Source organism: Neomonachus schauinslandi, chromosome X (genome assembly GCF_002201575.2).
Source record: "Neomonachus schauinslandi chromosome X, ASM220157v2, whole genome shotgun sequence".
Classification (NCBI taxonomy): Eukaryota; Metazoa; Chordata; class Mammalia; order Carnivora; family Phocidae; genus Neomonachus; species Neomonachus schauinslandi.
The window spans coordinates 70,529,013-70,549,352 of NC_058419.1; the positions used below are offsets into that span (position 1 = coordinate 70,529,013).

Consider the following 20,340-nt stretch of genomic DNA (forward strand, 5'->3'; position numbering starts at 1 on the left):
GTGAATTACATTGACCAATTTTAAATGTTGAACCAGCCTTGCATCCTTGGAATAAACCCCACATGATCATGGTGTATAATTCTTTTTATATATTGATTAATTCTATTTGCTAGTGTTTTTGTTAAAGATTTTTCATCTATATTCATGAGAGATATTGGCCTCTAGTTTTCTTTTTGTATACTGTCTTGGTCTGCTTTTGGTATCAGGGTAATACTAACGTTTTATAAAATGAATTGGGGTATGTTCCCTTCTCTTCCATATTTTTGGAAAAGATTGTATAGATTTTATGTTAATAATTTTCTGAATGTTGGGGCGCCTGGGTGGCTCAGTTGGTTAAGCGACTGCCTTCGGCTCAGGTCATGATCCTGGAGTCCCGGGATCGAGTCCCGCATCGGGCTCCCTGTTTGGCAGGGAATCTGCTTCTCCCTCTGATCCTCCTCCCTCTCATGCTCTCTGTCTCTCATTCTCTCTCTCTCAAATAAATAAATAAAATCTTTAAAAAATAATAATAATAATTTTCTGAATGTTTGATAGAATTCTCCAGTGAAACTATCTGGGCCTGGATATTTTTTTCAAGTGTTGTTAAATTACAAATTTACTTTTCTTAATAGTTATAGAGCTGTTCAAATTATCTGTTTTCTGTTGGGTGAGTTGTGGTCAGTTGTGGTTTTCAATGAAGTGACCCATGTCATCTAAGTTGTCAGATTTTTGTGTATAGAGTTCTTTGTATTATTCCCTTATTATTCTTTTGATGTGTGCAGGTTCTATAGTGATATTCACTATATTTCATTACTGATATTGATAATTTGTCTTCCTTTTTTTCTGTCATTCTTGCTAGAAGTTAGTAAATTTTATCCATCTTCTCAAAGAACCAGCTCCTCCAATGATTTTTCTCTGTTGTCTTTGTATTTTTAGTCTTGTTGATTTCTGCTGTAATCTTTATTATTTACTTTGTTCTGCTTACTTTGCACTTAGTTTGCTCTTTTTCTAGGCTCCTGAGATGGGAGCTTAGATTATTAATTTTATAATTTTTCTCATTTTCTAATGTATGCATTTTAGGGCTGTGAACTTCCCTGTCAGTGCTGCTTTACCTGTGCCTACAAATTTTGCTATGTTGTATTTTCACTTTCAGTTATTTCATTGTATTATTTATTTCTCTCAAGACTTCCTCTTCGACTCATGAATCACTTAGAAGTAAGTTGTTTAATTTCTGAGTGTTTACAGATTTTCCTTTTATCTTTCTGTTACTGAATTCTAGTATTATTCAGTTGTGGTCAGAAAACACAGCTTGTATGATTTCAGTCATTTAAATTTTTTGAGATTTATTTATGGACTAGGATATGATCTATCTTACTATATATTCCACAGGCACTTTGAAAAGAATTGTAACCTGTTCTTGTTAGGAGGATTGTTCCATAAATGTTGATTAGCTCCCACTGGGTGATGGTGTTCCAAGTTCTTATATATCTTTGCTGATTTTCAGGCTAGTTTTTCTGTTAGTGTTTGAGCAGGCATGTTGAAGTCTCCAACTATAACTGGAATTATTTGGCTCTCCTTTCACTCCTATTGGTTTTTCCTTCATGTATTTTGTGACTGTGTTGTTGGATGCATACACATTTATGATTGCTATATCTTCTTTGTAGAGTAACCTTTTTATCAGTATATATTGTCTTTCTGTTTATCTGGTGATTTTCTTTGCTCTCAAGTCTACAATCACTAATATTAATTTGCCACTCCTGCTATCTTTTGATTAATGTTTACATGATATACCTGTTTGCATCCTTTTACTTTCATCCTGCCTATAATTGTATATTTGAAGTCAATTTCTTGTAGACAGCATATAGACAGCCCATTTTTAGTCCACTTTACTAATGTGTCTTTTAATCAGTATATTTATTTATTTATTTATTTTTAAGATTTTATTTATTTATTTATTTGAGAGAGAGAGAGACAGCGAGAGAGGGAACACAAGCAGCAGGGGGAGTGGGAGAGGGAGAAGTAAGCTTCCCGCAGAGTAGGGACCCCGATGTGGGGCTCGATCCCAACCTGAGCCGAAGGCAGACGCTTAACGACTGAGCCACCCAGGCGCCCCTTAAGCAGTATATTTAGATCACTAATCCGTTAGAGAGTAAATCTGCCACTTCATTTTTTTGTTCTTTGTTTGTTTTGCTCTCTGTTTTTCATTTCTTTTTTCTCTTTCCTGCCTTCCTGTGGATTACTTGAACATTTTTTAGAATTCCATTTTGCTTCATCTGTAATGTTATTAACTGTATTTCTTTGTGTAGCTTTTTTTTTTTTAGTGGTTGCTTTAGATATTAGAGTGCGTGTGTGTGCACGTGCACGTGTGTGTGTGTGTGTGTGTGTGTGTGTGAAACTTATTACTGTCTACTGCTGTCATCATGTTACCAGTTCAAGTGAAGTATAGAAACCTTACCTCTAGGGGTGCCTGGGTGGCTCATTTGGTTAAGCATCTGCCTTCAGCTCAGGTCATGATCTCAGGGTCCTGGGATCGAGCCCTGTGTCAGGCTCCCTGCTCAGTGGGGAGTCTGCTTCTCCCTCTCCCTTTGCCCCTCCCCCCTGCTCGTGTGCGACCTCTCTCTCACACTGTCTCTCTCTCTCAAGTGAATAAATAAAATCTTTAAATAAATAGAAACCTTACCTCTCTTTACCCTCCCCCACTTAATAATTGACCTAAATTTTCCTGTATATACATTTAGAACCACATCAGTGTTGTAATTTTCACTTCAACCTTCAACCATAATTTAGAAAACTCAAAAGGAGAAGGAAAGCTCATTGTATTTACAGGTTTACTATTTTCTTTTTTCCTTTTGGATGTTGCAAGGTTCCTTTCTTATCCTTTCTTTTCTGTTTGGAGAGCTTCCTTTAGCCATTCTTTTAAGTAGGTTCCCTGCCCAACGTGGGGCTTGAATTCATGACCCTGATTGAGAGTCACATGCTCTACAGACTGAGCCAGCCAGGCACCCCGCCTTTAGCCATTTTTTTAGAGAAGATCTGTTGATGATAAATTCTCATAGTTTCTCTGTATCTGATAATGTCTCTATCTCTCTGTCATTCCCAAAAGATGTTTTTGTTACAAGATTCCAGGTTGATGATCCTTTTCTTTCAGTACTTCAAAAATATTGTGTCACTTCTCTGGCCTCCAGGGCTTCTGGTGAGAAATCTGCTAATGTTTAACTTGTTTTCTCCCTGTAAGTAAAGTGTTATTTTTCTTTGGCTGCCTTCAATATTTTTTTTGTCTTTAGTTTCAGAAGTTGGACTGTGATGTCTCTTGGGTGGATTTCTTTGAGTTTATATTGTTTGGGATTCACTCAGCTTTGTGAATCTGTAGGTTTATGTCTTTTGCCAAATTTGGTAAGTTTTCACACATAATTTCTTCAAGTACTTTCTCAGCCCGACCCTCTTTGTCCTCTCTTTCCAGGACTCTGATGACAGAAAGGTTAAAACCTTTGTCATTGTCCCATGAGTCCCTGGTGGCTTTATTCTCTTATTTTTTTGTCCATTTCCTTCTTTTGTTCAGATTGAGTAATTTCTATTGTTCTTTGAGTTCACTGATCATTCCTCTGCCTCCTCCATCCTGCTGTTGAACCTATTCATGGAGGGGTTTTTTTTTTCCTTTTTTTAATTTGTTAGTTGTTTGTTTATCAAGAGAAACTATTCCATAACCCAATATTCATGTTTCATAGTTCAGGAACACAGGTCAGTGACAAACTTCAATGGAACTCAACCCAAAGGAATTCTTTACATTCCAAAATCACTGTGCACTCTGAAAGATACCACCCATCTTCATCTCCTCAAAATCTCTCATGGAATCATAATTTCTGTAGAAATCTGCATATGCCTTCTTTCTTGGTTCTGCCACAGCAAACTTATAGAAAGCTGCAAGCCCCAGGGATACAGAAATGCTCTGGCAATATGAAATCACAGAAGCTTGGCCAGAAGGCCTCACATCTGAGGTTTCTTCAAAGCACTGAAAAGTCATGGTAGTTACTCTCCTCAACACCAACCTCAAACCCAACGTCTTTCCTAACTGATACTCATGGAGGTTTTTATTTCAGCTATTACATTTTCCAGTTCTGAAATTTCCATAGGTTATTCTTTATATCTTCTGGTTTTTTGCTGAGACTTTTTTTTTTTTTTTAAGATTTTATTTATTTATTTGACAGAGACACAGCAAGAGAGGGAACACAAGCAGGGGGAGTGGGGGAGGGAGAAGCAGTCTGATGCGGGGCTCGATCCCAGGACCCTGCGATCATGACCTGAGCAGAAGGCAGCCGCTTAACGGACTGAGCCACCCAGGCGCCCCTTGCTGAGACTTTCTATTTTTTTCTTTGAAGTATGTACATTATGGAAGCATTTTTATGATGGTTACTTTATTTTTTTAAGTTTTTATTTAAATTCCCCTTAGTTAACATACAGTGTAATATTAGTTTCAGGTGTGCAATTTAGTGATTCGACACTGCAGTACAGCACCTGGTGCTCATCACAACCAGTGCACTTCTTAATCCCCACCACCTACGGAACCCATCCCCTTACCCACCTCCCCTCTGGTAACCATTAGTTTGTTCTCTATATCGTTAAGAGTCTCTTTGTTTCCTGGTTTGCCTCTCTCTTTTTTCCCCTCAGTGATCATCTGTTTTTGTTTCTTAAATTCCACATATGAGTGAAATCTTATGGTATTTGTCTTTCTCTGACTGACTTATTTCACTTGGCAGGATTTCATTCTTTTTGATGGCTGAGTAACATTCTATTTTGTGTGTCTAGTGTGTATATATATATATATATATGTCTATATATATATGTCATCATCAGGGAAATACAAATCAAAACCACAGTTTTTTTATTTTTATATATATGTATCTATATATATAGATACACACACACACACACACACACACACACACACATATATATATATATACATACCACCTCTTCTTTATCCATTCATCAGTCAACATTTGGGCTCTTTCCATAATTTGGCTTTGTAGATAATGTAGCTATAGACAGCAGTGTGCATATATCCTTTCAGATTAGTATTTTGTATTCTTTGGGTAAATACTTAGTAGTGCAATTGTTGGATCATAAGGTAGTTCTGTTTTTAACTTTCTGAGGAAACTCCACAGTGTTTTCCACAGTGGCTGCACCAGTTTGCATTCCCACCAACAGTGCAAGAGGGTTCCCCTTTCTCCACATTCTTGCCAACACCTGTTGTTTCTTGTGTTGTTGATTTTAGCCATTCTGACTGGTGTGAGGTGGTATCTCACTGTCGTTTTGATTTGTATTTCCCTGATGATGAGCATGATGTTGAGCATCTTTTCATGTGTCTATTGGCCTTCTGTATGTCTTTGGAAAAATGTCTCTTCCAGTCTTCTGCTCATTTTTTAATTGGATTATTTGTGCTTTGGATGTTGGATTTTACACGTTCTTTATATATTTTGGATACTGTTTACCAGATATGTCATATGCAAATATCTTCTCCCATTCCATAGATTGCCTTTTAATTTTGTTGATTGTTTCCTTCACTGTGCTATGATGGTTAATTTAAAATCTTTGTCAGATATTGTAACATTTCTGTCGTCTTGGTGTTGGCATCAATTGATTGTCTTTTTTCATTCAGTCTGAGTTCTTCCTAGTTCTTGGTCTGATGAATAATTTCTTATTGAAACCTGGACATTTTCATGTTATGTTTGTGAGACTCTGGGTCTCATTTGAACCTTCTGTTTTAGCTGGATTTCTCTGGCACTGATATGCCAGGGAAGAGAGTTTGGCCTTATTACTTCCAGGTGGAAATAGACGCTCAGGTTCCCCACTTGGCCTGCGTTGATACTCAAGGGGGAGGATTCCTTGTTACTGCTGGGTGGAAATGGTGCCCCACATGGTCTCCACTGACACCATGGTGGGGGTGCCTCATTATCTGCTGTGTGATGGTTAAAGTCCTGCCTCTTCACAAGTGTTTGCAGACTCTGTTCGTCCTTTGTTCCACCTTCTCTGGGGGTGGAAATCTAGGTTCCACTGATACTTCAGAGGGTAGGAGAATGCCTCATTACCAGCCATTGGGGATGAAAGTCTTGTCTCCCTATCTGGCATTCTCTGATACCATGCAGGCAGTGGTTGGCGTGCCTCATTACACCCTCACAAGGATAGAAATTTAGGCTCCCCACTTGGCTTTTGCTGGAGTGGGTGGGGCTAGGACCACAGTGTTTTCTGCAATGTTCAGCTGTAATGGGATAGTTAATGTCTAAAAGTTTTCTGTCTTGCATTGCTGCCCTTTTCCTGGTACTTTGTCTAGGGAGAACATACTTTTCGTGGGGCGTTTGTTTGTCTGTGCCTGTTGGCATCTCTAGCACCGACTGTCAGATGTACGAACAACTGAAAACCCAGGGAACTCACCAGTATATCATTCCTTGGCCCCAAGGTCCCTAGCCAGTCTTCCTTCTCTCTACCTTTCAGAGTCTTTTATTTGTTTTATGAGTAATATCTTTTTGAGTCTTCTTATGGTTATTTTATGAACAATGTCTAGGGTTTTAGTTGTACTGAGTAGAAGGAATAGGGATAAGTACATCTACTCCATCTCATAGAAGTGGAAGTTCCCTGGTTCATTGTTATGACCATACAGAAACATAGGTAATAGGGGGAAATCCCTATACATTTTTAAATAAAAGGGACAAACGAAATCTCACAGCTGACATCTGAGTCACAGAGAGTCACAAAGGCATGTTGCATAACCAGCAAGAAGCCCAGGAGAAAGCAGCCTCATTTCTTTTACAAAGGAAGCTAAGGTGATTCAAACTACTGAGCTATACTTTCTAGGAGTTTGCTCCTCAGAGTAGAGTCCATGGACCAGTAGCATCAGCATCCCCTGGGAGCTTGTGAGAAGTGTAGAAACTCAGGCCCCATCCCAGAACAACTGAATCAGAATCTTCATTTTAACAATATCCCCAAGTGACTTGTATGCACTGTGAAATTTGAGAAACACTGCTTGCCCATTTGTCAGTATCATCTTTCCTTTCATGTTTAGTATTGACAGAATTACTACTTCTGCCAATCTTATAATAGCTTATAAACAAGACTTAGGATCTAAAGCTTCATTCATTGACTGATAGAATTTAGAACTGAAATGAATGATCTTCAAGGTTAATCCATTTCAATTTTATTATTTTGTAAACTGAGGCCTTGAAAGATTAAATATCTTACGCAAGCTCATGCAGCTATGTAAAAGCAAAGCTGAGAATTGAACCTGGTGCACTTTCTTCATAGCACAATGGTCCTAGGGTTTTTCCTTCATCGAATTTTTCTTCTTCCAAGCTTCACATCTCCTTGTAGCTGGAATTGAGGTTAATGCAAAGAAATCTTCGATCCAGGCTTAGATATCGTGTCTCTTCTGGATTTCTGTAGTTAGTTTCCTAAGTGGTCTCTAACTCTTCTCCAGTTCTACCTGTTCATCCCTATTAAGTATGTCGCCCTAAAACACCAACTTTGTTACATCACTCCTTTTTCCCCACGTCTCCTTTTCCCCCCCAAATCTCTGATAGCTCTGCATTCTCTAAATCCTTACCCTCACTCTCAAGGTTATCTATAACTTCATCCAACCTCCCCAAAAAAGATAGAGTGTTTCCCCCACAGAACTGTAGGCAATATTCTCCTTATTATCAATCTTCACCTCTTCTCCCTTCTTCCTCTTAGAACAAAGCAGGATCTTCCCTCAAGACAACATGTCCCTCACTAATTGTTTTTGTGGAGGGCTCATCTTCTCCCACTCCCTTTTTCTTGGCAGAAGAAGGAACTAAATTACCTGAATCCCTGCTTCGTGTTATCACTTTGTGCTTTTTACACACCATCTTCCTGCTGCTTTTCTTCACTTAAAATCTGTCTTCTGTCTCTTTATTATCAGTGTTGTCATGAACTAGCGCTTTCTGAGCCCAATTTTTTCTTCCTTGGTAACTTCAGTTTATTATCCTAAGTGACTTTGGCATCCATGTTATCAGTTCATCCACCTCATGGTGGGGGGTGGTGTTTTTGCTCTTTAGCCACTGTCTGTACCCCATATAAGCTCCATTTCCAAGATTGTCAACTCAGAGTTTTTCTAGTTACTATAATCTCTTACTTCCCCACACCTATTCTTTGCTCTCACTTGGACTTCAAATAACTCAGCTCTTCCCATTCTCTTATAGACCAATGTAACCACATTCCTTTTTTCCTTTTCCTTTTCTTTCTTTCTTTCTTTCTTTCTTTCTTTCTTTCTTTCTTTCTCTCTTTCTCTCTTTCTTTCTTTCTCTTTCTTTTTTCTTTTTTCGGTCATGCCTGCTGTTTCATTTTTTTCCCTAGCCTAGTGACCTACCACCATCAGTTTTTCTCCTGATATTAATCAGCAGAATCACTAGAGCAAAGCACAGAGCACTGGGTGTTGGGTAAGACTGATGAATCACAGACCTGTACCCCTGAGGCAAATAATACATTGTATGTTAATTATGAAAAAAATAAAAATAAATTCTAAAAAAAAAGCACAGAACTGTCCAGTACGGATTCATGTTAAACTTTAAATGGGTTCTTATCACTGCTCAGAAATCCTTTCATTCCTGTCAAGTTTTTTGCAAACTCAAGTAAAATGGCTGCTTCAAGCCTTTTCTGCTCTCATAAAAAGCCTTTTGTACTTTGATAAAAACTTAGAACTACTTCATGATGACCCTAGTAAATGATCTCATCATATCTTTTTAATTGAGAAGATTAAGGACATTAAGTATGAGTTCCCCCATTGGTCCATGTTTCAACCATAACATTCTGCCATTGTACTTATTTAGTCATCTTAACCTTTTTCTTAAAGGAAGAGATATTCCTGCAATCTTATACTGTGAGTTTAATCTTCCTGTACCTCCTGAAGCACTGTACCAGTTCTCCATTATTTTCAATCTGCATCTGTCTACAGATCTTCCCTTTCTGCTCTAAAAATGTCATAGTTCTCCAACAAATGGAATATATACCATGTTCCTGGATGGGGAGGCTTAATAGGACTCAGTTTTCCTAAATTCAATCAAAATAAAAATCTCAATAGTATTTCTTTTTTTCTTAAAGATTTTATTTATTTATTTGTCAGAGAGAGAGAGCACAAGCAGGGGGAACAGCAGGCAGAGGGAGAGGGAGAAGCAGGCTCCCCGCTGAGCAGGGAGCCCGATGTGGGGCTCGATCCTAGGACCCTGGGATCATGACCTGAGCTGAAGGCAGACACTTAAGTGACTGAACCACCCAGATGTTCCTCAATAGGATTTCTTAATAGGATTTTTTGAATGAAATGTGATGATGCTAAAATTCCCCCAAAGAAAATAAGCCAAGGGAAGACTTGACTGATCAAATATAAAAACTATAATGTATTATTAATTTTGAAAGTATGATATTAGTTTAAACAAAAACACAATAATAGAAGAGGATAGAGCCCAGAAAAAGACCACATTTCTATGAGAATGTAGTATGCAATGAAGGAAGTATATCAAATCACTGAGAGAAAGATGGTCTATTTAAAAAATGACATAAGGACAATTTAGGGGCGCCTGGGTGGCTCAGTCATTAAGCGTCTGCCTTCGGCTCAGGTCATGATCCCGGGGTCCTGGGATCGAGCCCCGCATCGGGCTCCCTGCTCAGCAAGGGAGTCTGCTTCTCCCTCTCCCACTTCTTCTGCTTGTGTCCCCTCTCTCGCTGTGTCTCTCTCTCTCTGTCAAATAAATAAAATCTTTAAAAAAAAAAAATGACATAAGGACAGTTTAAAAAGTAAAGTTAAAGCCTTACCTTTAAACTGAGAGCCACTATAACACAGTGGTTGAACACAGACTTTGGAGCCAGGCTGCCCATTTAAAATCTGGCTACACCATTTATTAGCTGTATGACCTTGGTCTTATCACCGAACTCTCTGTGCCTCTGTCTCCTCATCTGTAAAATAAAGATAATAGGGCGCCTGGGTGGCTCAGTTGGTTAAGCGACTGCCTTCAGCTCAGGTCATGATCCCAGAGTCCCGGGATCGAGTCCCACATCGGGCTCCCTGCTCAGCAGGGAGTCTGCTTCTCCCTCTAACCCTACCCCCTCTTGCGTTCTCTATCTCACTCTCTCTCTCTCTCAAATAAATAAATAAAATCTTTAAAAAAAAACACAGAAAAAATAAATAAATAAATAAATAAAATAAAATAAAGATAATAATAGTACCTACTTTATAGTGTTATTAGTAATATTAATTAATATATGTTAAGTACTTAGCTGTCTAGCACATAGTAGTATATAAGTGGTAAGTATTCATACTGTTTTTTTACCTCATACCACGCACAAAAATAAAGACCAAAAGAACGAATATCCAGATGGATCAAAGAACTAAACATGAGGGGTGGCTCTCTTAGTTAGGACGCTGACTCTTGATTTCGGCTCAGGTCATGATCTCAGGGTCCTGGGATTGAGCCCTAGGTTGGGCTCTGCACTCAGTGGGGAGTTTGCTTGAGGGTTTGCTCTCTGCCCCTCCCCCAGCTCGTGCTCTCTCTCTCTCTCTCTCTCTCCCCCTCCCTCTCAAATCAATAAATAAATCTTAAAAAACAAAAAACAACTATGGGGCACCTAGGTGGCTCAGTCACTTGGGCATCTGACTCATGATTTCAGCTCAGGTCATAGTCTCAGGGTCATGGGATCGAGCCCCACGTCTGCTTGGGATGCTCTCTCTCCCTCCCCCCAGCCCCTCCCCCCACTCGCACACACACTGTCTCTCTCTCTCTAAAATGAATAAATAAGGGCGCCTGGGTGGCTCAGTTGGTTAAGCGACTGCCTTCGGCTCAGGTCATGATCCTGGAGTCCCGGGATCGAGTCCCGCGTCGGGCTCCCTGCTCGGCAGGGAGTCTGCTTCTCCCTCTGACCCTCCTCCCTCTCATGCTCTCTGTCTCTCATTCTCTCTCTCTCAAAATAAATAAATAAAATCTTTAAAATGAATAAATAAATCTTTAAAAACTAAAATTAAAAATTAAAAAAGAACTAAACATAAAATCAAAGATATAAAGGTATTAAGAGAAAATATAGGAAAATAGGTTTTTTAATTATGGGATGGAGAGGACCCACCCAGAAGTGGTACAGGAAAAAAAAATAGATTCAGTTACAGAAATTTTTTAAAGATTTTATTTATTTATTTGACAGAGAGAGACACAGCGAGAGAGGGAACACAAGCAGAGGGAGAGGGAGAAGCAGGCTCCTCGCTGAGCAGGGAGCCTGATGCAGGACTCGATCCCAGGACCCTGGGATCATGATCTGAGCTGAAGGCAGTTACTTAACCGACTGAGCCACCCAGGCGCCCCTCAGTTATATAAATTAGTGAATGACCCAAGATACCACAGAAAGCTTTAAAATAAGCCACGGACTTAGATAAAATATTTGTAGCATTTTTATTTTTATTTATTTTTTTATTTGAGTTGACACACAATGTTACATTAGTTTCAGGTTCACAACTTAGCGACTTGACAAAGTTTATACATTATGCCATATTTGGCACAAGTGTAGCTGCCGTCTGTCCCATCCCCGTCTGTCCCATTACACCCATTACATGGCTAGTACAACATCACTGACTGTACCCCTTATGCTGTGCCTTTATTCCTGTGACCTATCCATTCCGTAACTGGGAGCCTGGATCTCTTTCTCCCCTTCATCCATTTTGCTCAACCCCCACCTCTCTCTGCTTCGGCAACCATCAGTTAGTTCTCTGTGTTTATAAGTTTGATTCTGCTTTTTGTTTGTGTATTCATTTGTTGTTTGGGGTTTTTTTTAAGGTTCCACTTAGGAGTGAAATCATATGGTATTTGTCTTTCTCAGTCTGACTTATTTCACTTAGCGTAACACCTTCCAGGTCCATCCATTCCTGTTGTCTCAAGTGGCACGAGCTCATCCTTTTTTATGGCTGTGTAATAGTCGTGTGTGTGTGTGTGTGTGTGTGTGTGTGTGTACACCACAGTTTCCTTATCCATTTGTCTGTCAGTGGACACATAGGTTATTTCCGTATCTTGGCTATAATGTTGCAATAAACATAGGGGTGCATATATCTTTTTGAATTAGTGTTTTTGTTTTCTTTGTGTAAATACCCAATTGTGGAAGTACTAGATCATATAGTATTTCTATTTTTAATTTTTTGAGGGACCTCCATACTGTTTTCCACAGTGGCTACCAGTTTGCATTCCCACCAACAATGCATGAGGGTTCCTTTTTCTCCACATCCTCACCAACACTTGTTATTTCTTGTCATTTTGATTTTAGCCCATCTAACTGGTGTAAGCTGATATCTTATTGTGGTTTTGATGTGCATTTCCCTGATGATGAGTGATGTTGAGCCTCTTTTCATGTGTCTGTTCACCATCTGTATGTCTTCTTTGGAAAATGTCTACTCAGGTCCTCTGTCCATTATTTTAATCAGATTGTTTTTGGGGGGTTGAGTGGTGTACATTTTTTATATATTTTGGTTAGTACCTTGTCAGATATATCATTTGCAAATATCTTCTCCTGTTCATCACGTTGTCTTTTTATTTTGTTTCTGGTTTCCTTTGCTGTGCAAAAGTTTTTTATTTAAATGCAGTCCCAATAGTTTATTTTTGCTTTTGTTTCCCTGGCCTTAGGAAACATCTAGAAAAATGTTGCTATGGCTGATGTCAGAGAAAGTACTGCTTGTGTTCTCTTCTAGGATTTTTATGGTTTCAGGTCTCACATTTAGGTCTTTCATTCATTTTGAGTTTGTTTTTGTGTATGGTCTTAGAAAGTGGTCCAGTTTCATTCTTTTACATGTGGCTCTCCAGTTTTCCTGGCACCATTTATTGAAAATACTATCTTTTCCTCCGTTGTATATTATTACCTCCTTTGTCATAGATTAATTGACCATATAATCATGGGTTTGTTTCTGGGGTCTCTGTTCTGCTCCATTCATCTATGTATCCATTTTTAAATTAAAAATCAATAAGAAAAAGATTACCAACACCAGAAAAAAATGAGCAAAAGCAATAGCTTTTTTTTTTGTAGCTAGGTAAGCTACAAAAGAAGACCTGCAGTTGGCTAAGAAACACATACAAAAGGTGTTCAACCACAGAATTAATCAAATCAAGGAAATCTATATAAACAACAATATATTTCTTTGTTAACATCAGGTGAAAATGGAGACATTTTCGCTAAATTGGAGGTTGTGCTTGGGAAAATAACCAGTCAAAGGCTTGTGAGTGCCCCTGGCTTCTACTCTTATCCGTGCCACAAACATACTGTGTGGCCCTAGGCAGATGGCACTGAATATCTTGGCCTCAGTTTCCTTATTAATAAAAGGAGGTTTCTAGAGACTTCCACCTCTGTAATGGCAATATGAGAATCTGAATGGGCATGTTCCCCAGCAAAACAACCATACTGGTGAAAATTATAGAAAAAACAACTAGGGGCACCTGAGTGGCTCAGTTGGTTAAGCATCCAACTCTTGATTTCAGCCCAGGTTATGGTTTCAGGTTCGTGAGCTTGAACCCTGCATCAGGCTTCTCATTCAGCGGGGAGTCTGCTTGAGGATTCTCTCCCTCTGCCTCTCCCCCCCACTGGCTCGCGTGCTCTCTCGCTCTCTCTCTCTTAAACAAAAATAAATATAGGGGCGCCTGGGTGGCTCAGTCGTTAAGCGTCTGCCTTCGGCTCAGGTCATGATCCCAGGGTCCTGGGATCGAGCCCCGCATCGGGCTCCCTGCTCGGCGGGAAGCCTGCTTCTCCCTCTCCCACTCCCCCTGCTCCTGTGCGCTTGTGCTCTCTCTCTCTCTCTCTCCCTCTCAAATAAATAAAATCTTTAAAAACAAATAAATCTTTTAAAAGAAGGAAAAGAAAGAAAAAGCAACTAAAGTCTTTAGAAATTGTTTTAAGAGCATACAGAAAATGGAAAAGGGCCTCTTCAAGAAAATCTACTAAATCTTGGTAGGATCCTTGGGAGTCTGTGCTGCTTGAGCCACGACCCACTCGGCGCCCTCCCCCACCCCCAGCTCAGCATGAGGGAAGCTCCACTCCAGGAAACTGTGGCCATGGAAACAATGCTCCCACTCCCCTCAGCCTCCCAGTCGAACGATATGCTGTCCCACAAAGAGCAGCAGGCTGTCAGCACTTCTCTCCCACCTTCAGCTCCAAGCTACAAAGGCTAAATTTTTGGCAAGTATGGCCAAAAGAGTGAGGCCTCCCTTCCTTCTCCCAGCCCCCACTTAGAGGGCGAAGGACCTTCCTCAGGCAAGTCAGACCAGCGGGACCCTTGCCCCAGCTAACTCGGAGGGCAGAGGTTCCCCACCCAAAGAGGCAAGCCGAGAACACTAGAGACTACCGCCCTACCCAGTACCCTACTCTAAAAGCAGGTGTATCACTCAGAAGAAAGGGGTCCACTGCCCCCCGCCAAAGCTCTGGAGCAGGGACTTAGAGATTTTTTCCCAGGGTAAGGGCAATCTATAAGAACAGAGTCTGTGTCCTGAGAAGCAACATAAGAGGCTTCACATGTGAGGGGAACAGACTTTGCCATAAAAAGAAATGAGTTACTGACACATACTACAACATGGATGGATCTTGAAAGCATTATGCTAAGTGAAAGATGCCTCTTATAAGGACCACATACTGGGTGACTCCATTTATCTGAAATGTCCAGAACAGGCCAATCTAGAAGAGAGAGAAATGAGATTAGTAGTTGCCGAAAGATGTGGGAAGAGTATTGGGGGAAATGGGGAGTGACTAACGGGCACACGGTTCCCTTTCAAGGGGATAAAAATGTTCTAAAACTAATTGGCAATGGTTGCAGAACTCTGTGAATATACTAAAAACCATTGAATTGTACACTGTAAATAGGTAAATTGTATGGCACTTGAATTATATCTCAGTAAAACCGATATACACAATAATCACTTCAGGAGCCCCGAGGAGAACCTAAAGAGACAGTCATTGTGGGCGCCTGGGTGGCTCAGTTGGTTAAGCGACTGCCTTCGGCTCAGGTCATGATCCTGGAGTCCCGGGATCGAGTCCCGCATCGGGCTCCCTGCTCGGCGGGGAGTCTGCTTCTCCCTCTGACCCTCCCCCCTCTCATGTGCTCTCTCTCTCTCATTCTCTCTCTCAAATAAATAATAAATAAAAAAAAAATTAAAAAAAAAAAAAAGAGACAGTCATTGTGTTCCAGAACACCTAGTTTTGTTAGAAATTTGTATGACTGCTGTATTTATTAAGATGGTGAGGACAGAAAAAAACTGGCTTCTGTTACGAGCCCCAGAAAGTCCTAAGAGCCAACACCTGTATTTGCTGTCATTGACTTGTATGTCACCTAGGCCAGTCTAGGTCACTTTGGGGTGAGTAGCTGCGCTGATGCATTACTTCATTGAAGATTAGTGATTCTCCTAAGCCACACTGGACGTGAAATAAAATTCCTGTGGTGTTGCCTAACTCATTGAATGGCACCATCGTTTTTCTAGTTGCCGATAAGCCAGACATGTAGGCATCACCCCCCATTTCTAGTGTGTTACCAAGTCCTGTCAGTTCTGCCTCCTAAATATCTCGGATTCATTCACTTCTTCCCATCCTCCACCATCACCAGCCTAGTTCAAGTTATCATCTTCACCTCAGCTACTGTAGGAAACGTTTAGCTGGTCTCCTTGCATCTCTTGCTTTCTTCCATACCTTTTTCCATCAAGTGACCAGAATGATGTTTTAAATTTTCAAATATGTGACCTTGCTTATCTTCGTCTGTAGTTCCCCACTGCTCTTAAAGACCAAAATTCTGAATGTGGCCTACATGGCCCTTGCCTCCTTGTCTGTCCTCATCTTGAGCCACTCTTTCCCTCACTCCCTGCCCCGTTAGCCACACTGTACTCAGCGGCGCCGCAAATTACCGACTGCTAACAAATCTGATAGCCTCTTTCTTTACCTTGGCCCTCATTATTAACCTCTGCCTCCTCACTGAAATTTGTTCCTGTGTCCTTTATTTTCACACCGCTCCTCTGCATTATCTTTTCACTCCTCCACCCAACTGTGAACATTTCCATGATTCTCTGCTCTTTCCTTCTCTATATTCTGTAACTCTGTCCTTCAAGTGAATTGATACACTTCAAGTGTTATCTCAGTTCCAGTCCATACGTGCAACAGCTTACCTATCTCCCAAAGCTACCTCAAGCCCAACATGATTAAAGGAGAACTTATCATTATCTTGATCCCTTATCCCCAGAATTATCTTCCAGTTCCTCCTTTCAGTGGTATCAGCATTCCCTCAGCCACTCAAACTGTGCACTTTCGAGCCATTTTCAATTCATGTATCTTTCATTTCCCCTATCAAAGCCGTTACCAGGTTTTATTGATTCTTCCTTTAGAATCTTCCTTACATCTTTTCATTGCCACTATGTTAGTTCTCCCCGTTGTGCACGTCTTAGTCACTTCATCCTTAGACTCTTAACAGTTCCATTTAAACAGGCCTCGCTGTTTTCTCACACTCACGTCCATCCTAAACACCACTGGCCTTTCACTCTCAAGAAAACTCTAATTTCATCACTATCCGTTCCCTTCTCAGAAACTTTCAGTGATTTCTCATTGCCGGCAGAATACATTCCAAAATCTATGGCTTGTGATGCAAAACCCTTTACGCTCCAGGCCAGTGTTTCACAAACGACATTCCACAAGATGTTAGTAAATGGTCTGCATACCCTGTATTAAGCACAGTCACATGATTTCTTTTCTGTAAAACTTCCTGGGACGCTGAATGAACGAATGTGCATGATACTGCTCCAAGAGGGTATGTGTAGAATGCAGCGTGTCCAAGACATACGGGGCTGAAGAACCCTGTTTTTATTGACCATCTATTTTTCATGACACTGCTGTTCCGAGGAAAAGGATTTAGGACCTACTTAGGTAGCCCTACCCTACATTTCTCGTCCTAGTTCCCACTAAGTTCCCTACATAAATTGTCTGCTTAGGCCAAACACGTATCCCCCTGAGACGTGCACAACCTCAGGCACAGCCCAGGTCTTTATTTGTCCTGTTCTGCCCACACGGAATCCCTTCTCTTTCTCTGTATATCTAGATTATCATTTTTATTGAGATATAAGTCATATATTACAAAACTCACAATGGTAAAGTATCCGGTTCTGTGGGTTTTCGTATGTGTTGTGCAAGCGCCATCAGTGTCCGAATCTGTAGCATCGCTGTCACTCTGAAGAGACCCTGTAACCAGCAGGCGTCCTTCGCCATTCCTCCCCGCCCCAGTTCCTGACGGCCACCAGTCTGCTTTCCACGCATTTGCCTCTTGTGGAGATTTCCTATCATCTCCGGATGTCTAGGTCCGACTCCCCTACCCTCAGGCCATGTTTGTTCAGTCATCTGGTCGTCCGTTCAGTTACGATCGCGACCCTGTCAGACCCTGTGCCGGGCTGTGACTTTACAAAGGCAGATGCCACGCTGCCTTCAGGGAGCTCCCGGCCGAGTGGGGGAGACGGCCAACACCGTGTTACGAAGTGCTGTTGCGGTGCTGCGAACTGAGGGCCGTAGGAGCCGAGTGGCGCGGGCATCAGGGACTGCCTCACAGAGGGGGGAGCCTTGGGGCATTGAGGCATTCGTTCGTGCATTCATCCATCAAGCATCCATTGTGCGCCCCTTCCGTGCCGGGCATGGTGTGCGACTCTGAGGTTACAGAGGTGAGCAAGGCTAATGCCCTGCACCTCCGCGAACGCAACCGTCTGGCGGAGGACATAAATACATGCACAGGGCCAAAGCGAGGTGCTCGGAGTTGTGTCAGGGACGTAAAGCTTGCTGTGGAAGCAGAGAGAAAGGAGTACGGGACTCTGCTTGTGAGTTTGAAGAGAGAGTAGACATTTACCGAGTGGACAGGGCCGGGAGGTGGCGTTCCAAGGAGAGACGAGACCTCCTCTGACTGCGCCAGTCTGATGCTCGTTTGTTTGTTTTTTAACCGAATTAGAGCACCGACTGCCTGTGTGACTCTGCCTACTACTCCTTAATCACATGCCTTGTGTAGTCCTCTCTGTACACGGATGCCCTGGCTCCCCAGAGGCACTGTGTGGCCTTTGGGATAAGAGCCTTGTTTGGTCCCTCTTAGCGCCCTCATTCTCAGAGGGTTTTATGCACGGTGATTTCTGTAGACCCAAATGAGTGAAGGCATTTCAGCTGAGACGTGGACACTCCCGAGAAACCGCGGCCCGAGTCTTCTATCGCATTTCCCCCTTCAGGGGCCTGTTGCGTAGATGAAGGGCTTTAACCTGTATCGAGCACGTGAATGCTCCCTTCGTGGTCCATCTCCTATACAAGAACCTGGAAAGTAGCTCCTCAGACCAATCCCTTTCTTTATTGCAAAATCTTGTGATCAGCCACGTTGAAGACTACTCTTAGGTGAAGGGACTGTCTTAGAAATGGGCCCTTTTGTTCATAGCTAGGTACATGTCGTCAACACAGAAGAGTAGTATTTTCCTTTTAATTACAATGGGTTGACTTTAAATAAAACGGCTTACCCTCCAAAACCAGGTTTTGCCTTAAAGCAAAAACTGAGATTTCCCGGAGAAGGAATTCTGCCTCAAGATTGTAACAGCGAAATCCTGCCCGAGTCTCCAGCCCGCTGGCTTGCCCCACAGATTTCAGACTCAAGATTGCAACATCATCTCTTACCTGAATATGCAGCCTGCTGGCCTACCCTACAGATTTCCAACTTGCCAGCCCCCACAATTGTGTGAGCCAGTTCCTTAAAATAAATATATATGCAAAACCTAAAGATGAATATCATTTCTATTCTAAATACCCACTGATTCAGGTCGAGGAAATTAGCAGATTCGATAAAACTGCTTCTTGACAAGCTTCTCTGAGAATTAGAGATAATAGACTGAGGGCACACCAAGGGGAGCCACCAACAAGACAGAGGGTTTTCTCCTGTGTCAGGGAGACCAAGGCTGAGTCCAAGCGGGCCTCGGTGCTTTTTCCAGTTTACATGTCACTTCCTGAGGTCTTGCTGTGGAGCATTCTACAGCTGACAAACCTTCAGGATGCTCTCCTCCTACTCTCGAGGGGCTTGGCATTGTTCATGGAGGCTATGGCTCTTTCCTTGGTGTTAGCAGAGCGCCCATGTTTAATAATGTTTCATAATAACGGGCACAGCACTGATACTGTTCTTGGATTTCAGGAAGGCTACCCAGAAGCAGAGATTCTCTGGCTGATGATCAAGTCCTGGAACACTGGCATATTTATGTATGGCAGGAGAAAGTATGTCTCTGCAGAAAAATGGTGTGGCCTAGCCTTGCGTTTTCTTGACCACCTTGGCTCCCTCAAGAGAAGCTATGAAACTCAGGTGAGGAGGGAAGAGGACTAGGGGGGCCGAGAGGTTCTATCTGGGCACCCGGTAAAGACTCAGCCCTACCTTCTTGGCCGGGAAAGGATCCTGATCATTGTTCCTCGCAGTGCTTCCGCAGAACTACGAGACTTAGGGGACTCTAAACAGTAACGTCTTAGAGTGAAAACCAGGAAGGATGGTGAACGCGGGGCGGGGGGCACCTAGGGAGAGCAAGTGGAATCTAAGAAGAATGCCAAGATAGAGCTCTGGAAAGATGCATCACCGTCGATGCCAGTGCAAGTGGGGAAGGACTGACCGCTGGGCCAACGATGACGGTTTCCGGAGGTGTTTTCTCGAGGGAGTAGTCTGGGTTGCAGACTTCTGGGCCACTAGCTAACCAGGAGAGGCTTGAGGGGGGGTGGGGGGAAGTCTTGCTACCAAATAAGAGCAAAGGCTATTTTATGGTTTAAGCACCTTCTCCCTTATAATCGCTGCTGTCCCGAGTCAACGGACCTCGTGCGATGGGGTCCCTCTTCCCTAAGAGTCTGGGAAGCGGTGCCACATTTCCTTGTGTCTCAGGAAATCTATCTGCTGTTCTCTTTCCCAGGTGAATATTCTGTATAGTGAGCTTGTGGAAGCGCTGGATCGAAAGAAGGGCTCACTTTTTAATGAAGAGTGAGAAGTGCCGGGACAAGGTGTATGAGCAGGCAGGCTGCCAGCAACCTGAAGATGTTTGGTCCTGAGATGCTGAGCATTTACGTTCTTGCCAGACTTTCTCCTAAGTTTTTTGTTACTGTTTTCTCAGGACCTACTTTCGATGTTGTCAAATGACAGTTTCTAAAATAAAAAGCATTTTGACTTTTACTGTGGTGACCAGCTCATTTCTGGGGGACAAATAAATTTTCCAAGGTGCTCAGGATATTATATATTGAAATAGCCCACATGAGAGCAGGATGACTCATGCCCCATGTGAACAGAAGGAAATGTTCATCCGAGTCCAACACAGGGTGCATTTCATTCCTGAAGTG

General features: G+C 41.9%; 1 protein-coding gene across 1 annotated transcript in view; it reads left to right on the forward strand.

Annotated features, from left to right (window-relative positions):
* TEX11 (testis expressed 11) overlaps positions 1 to 19,991 on the forward strand; it is a 292,288-nt gene extending 272,297 nt beyond the window's left edge. The window contains exons 27-28 of the mRNA XM_021679728.1: positions 19,166 to 19,330; positions 19,920 to 19,991. Of these exons, the coding sequence (XP_021535403.1) occupies positions 19,166 to 19,330; positions 19,920 to 19,991 (237 nt within the window). The remainder of the gene's footprint in view (positions 1 to 19,165; positions 19,331 to 19,919) is intronic.
* Positions 19,992 to 20,340: the final 349 nt, after the last annotated feature.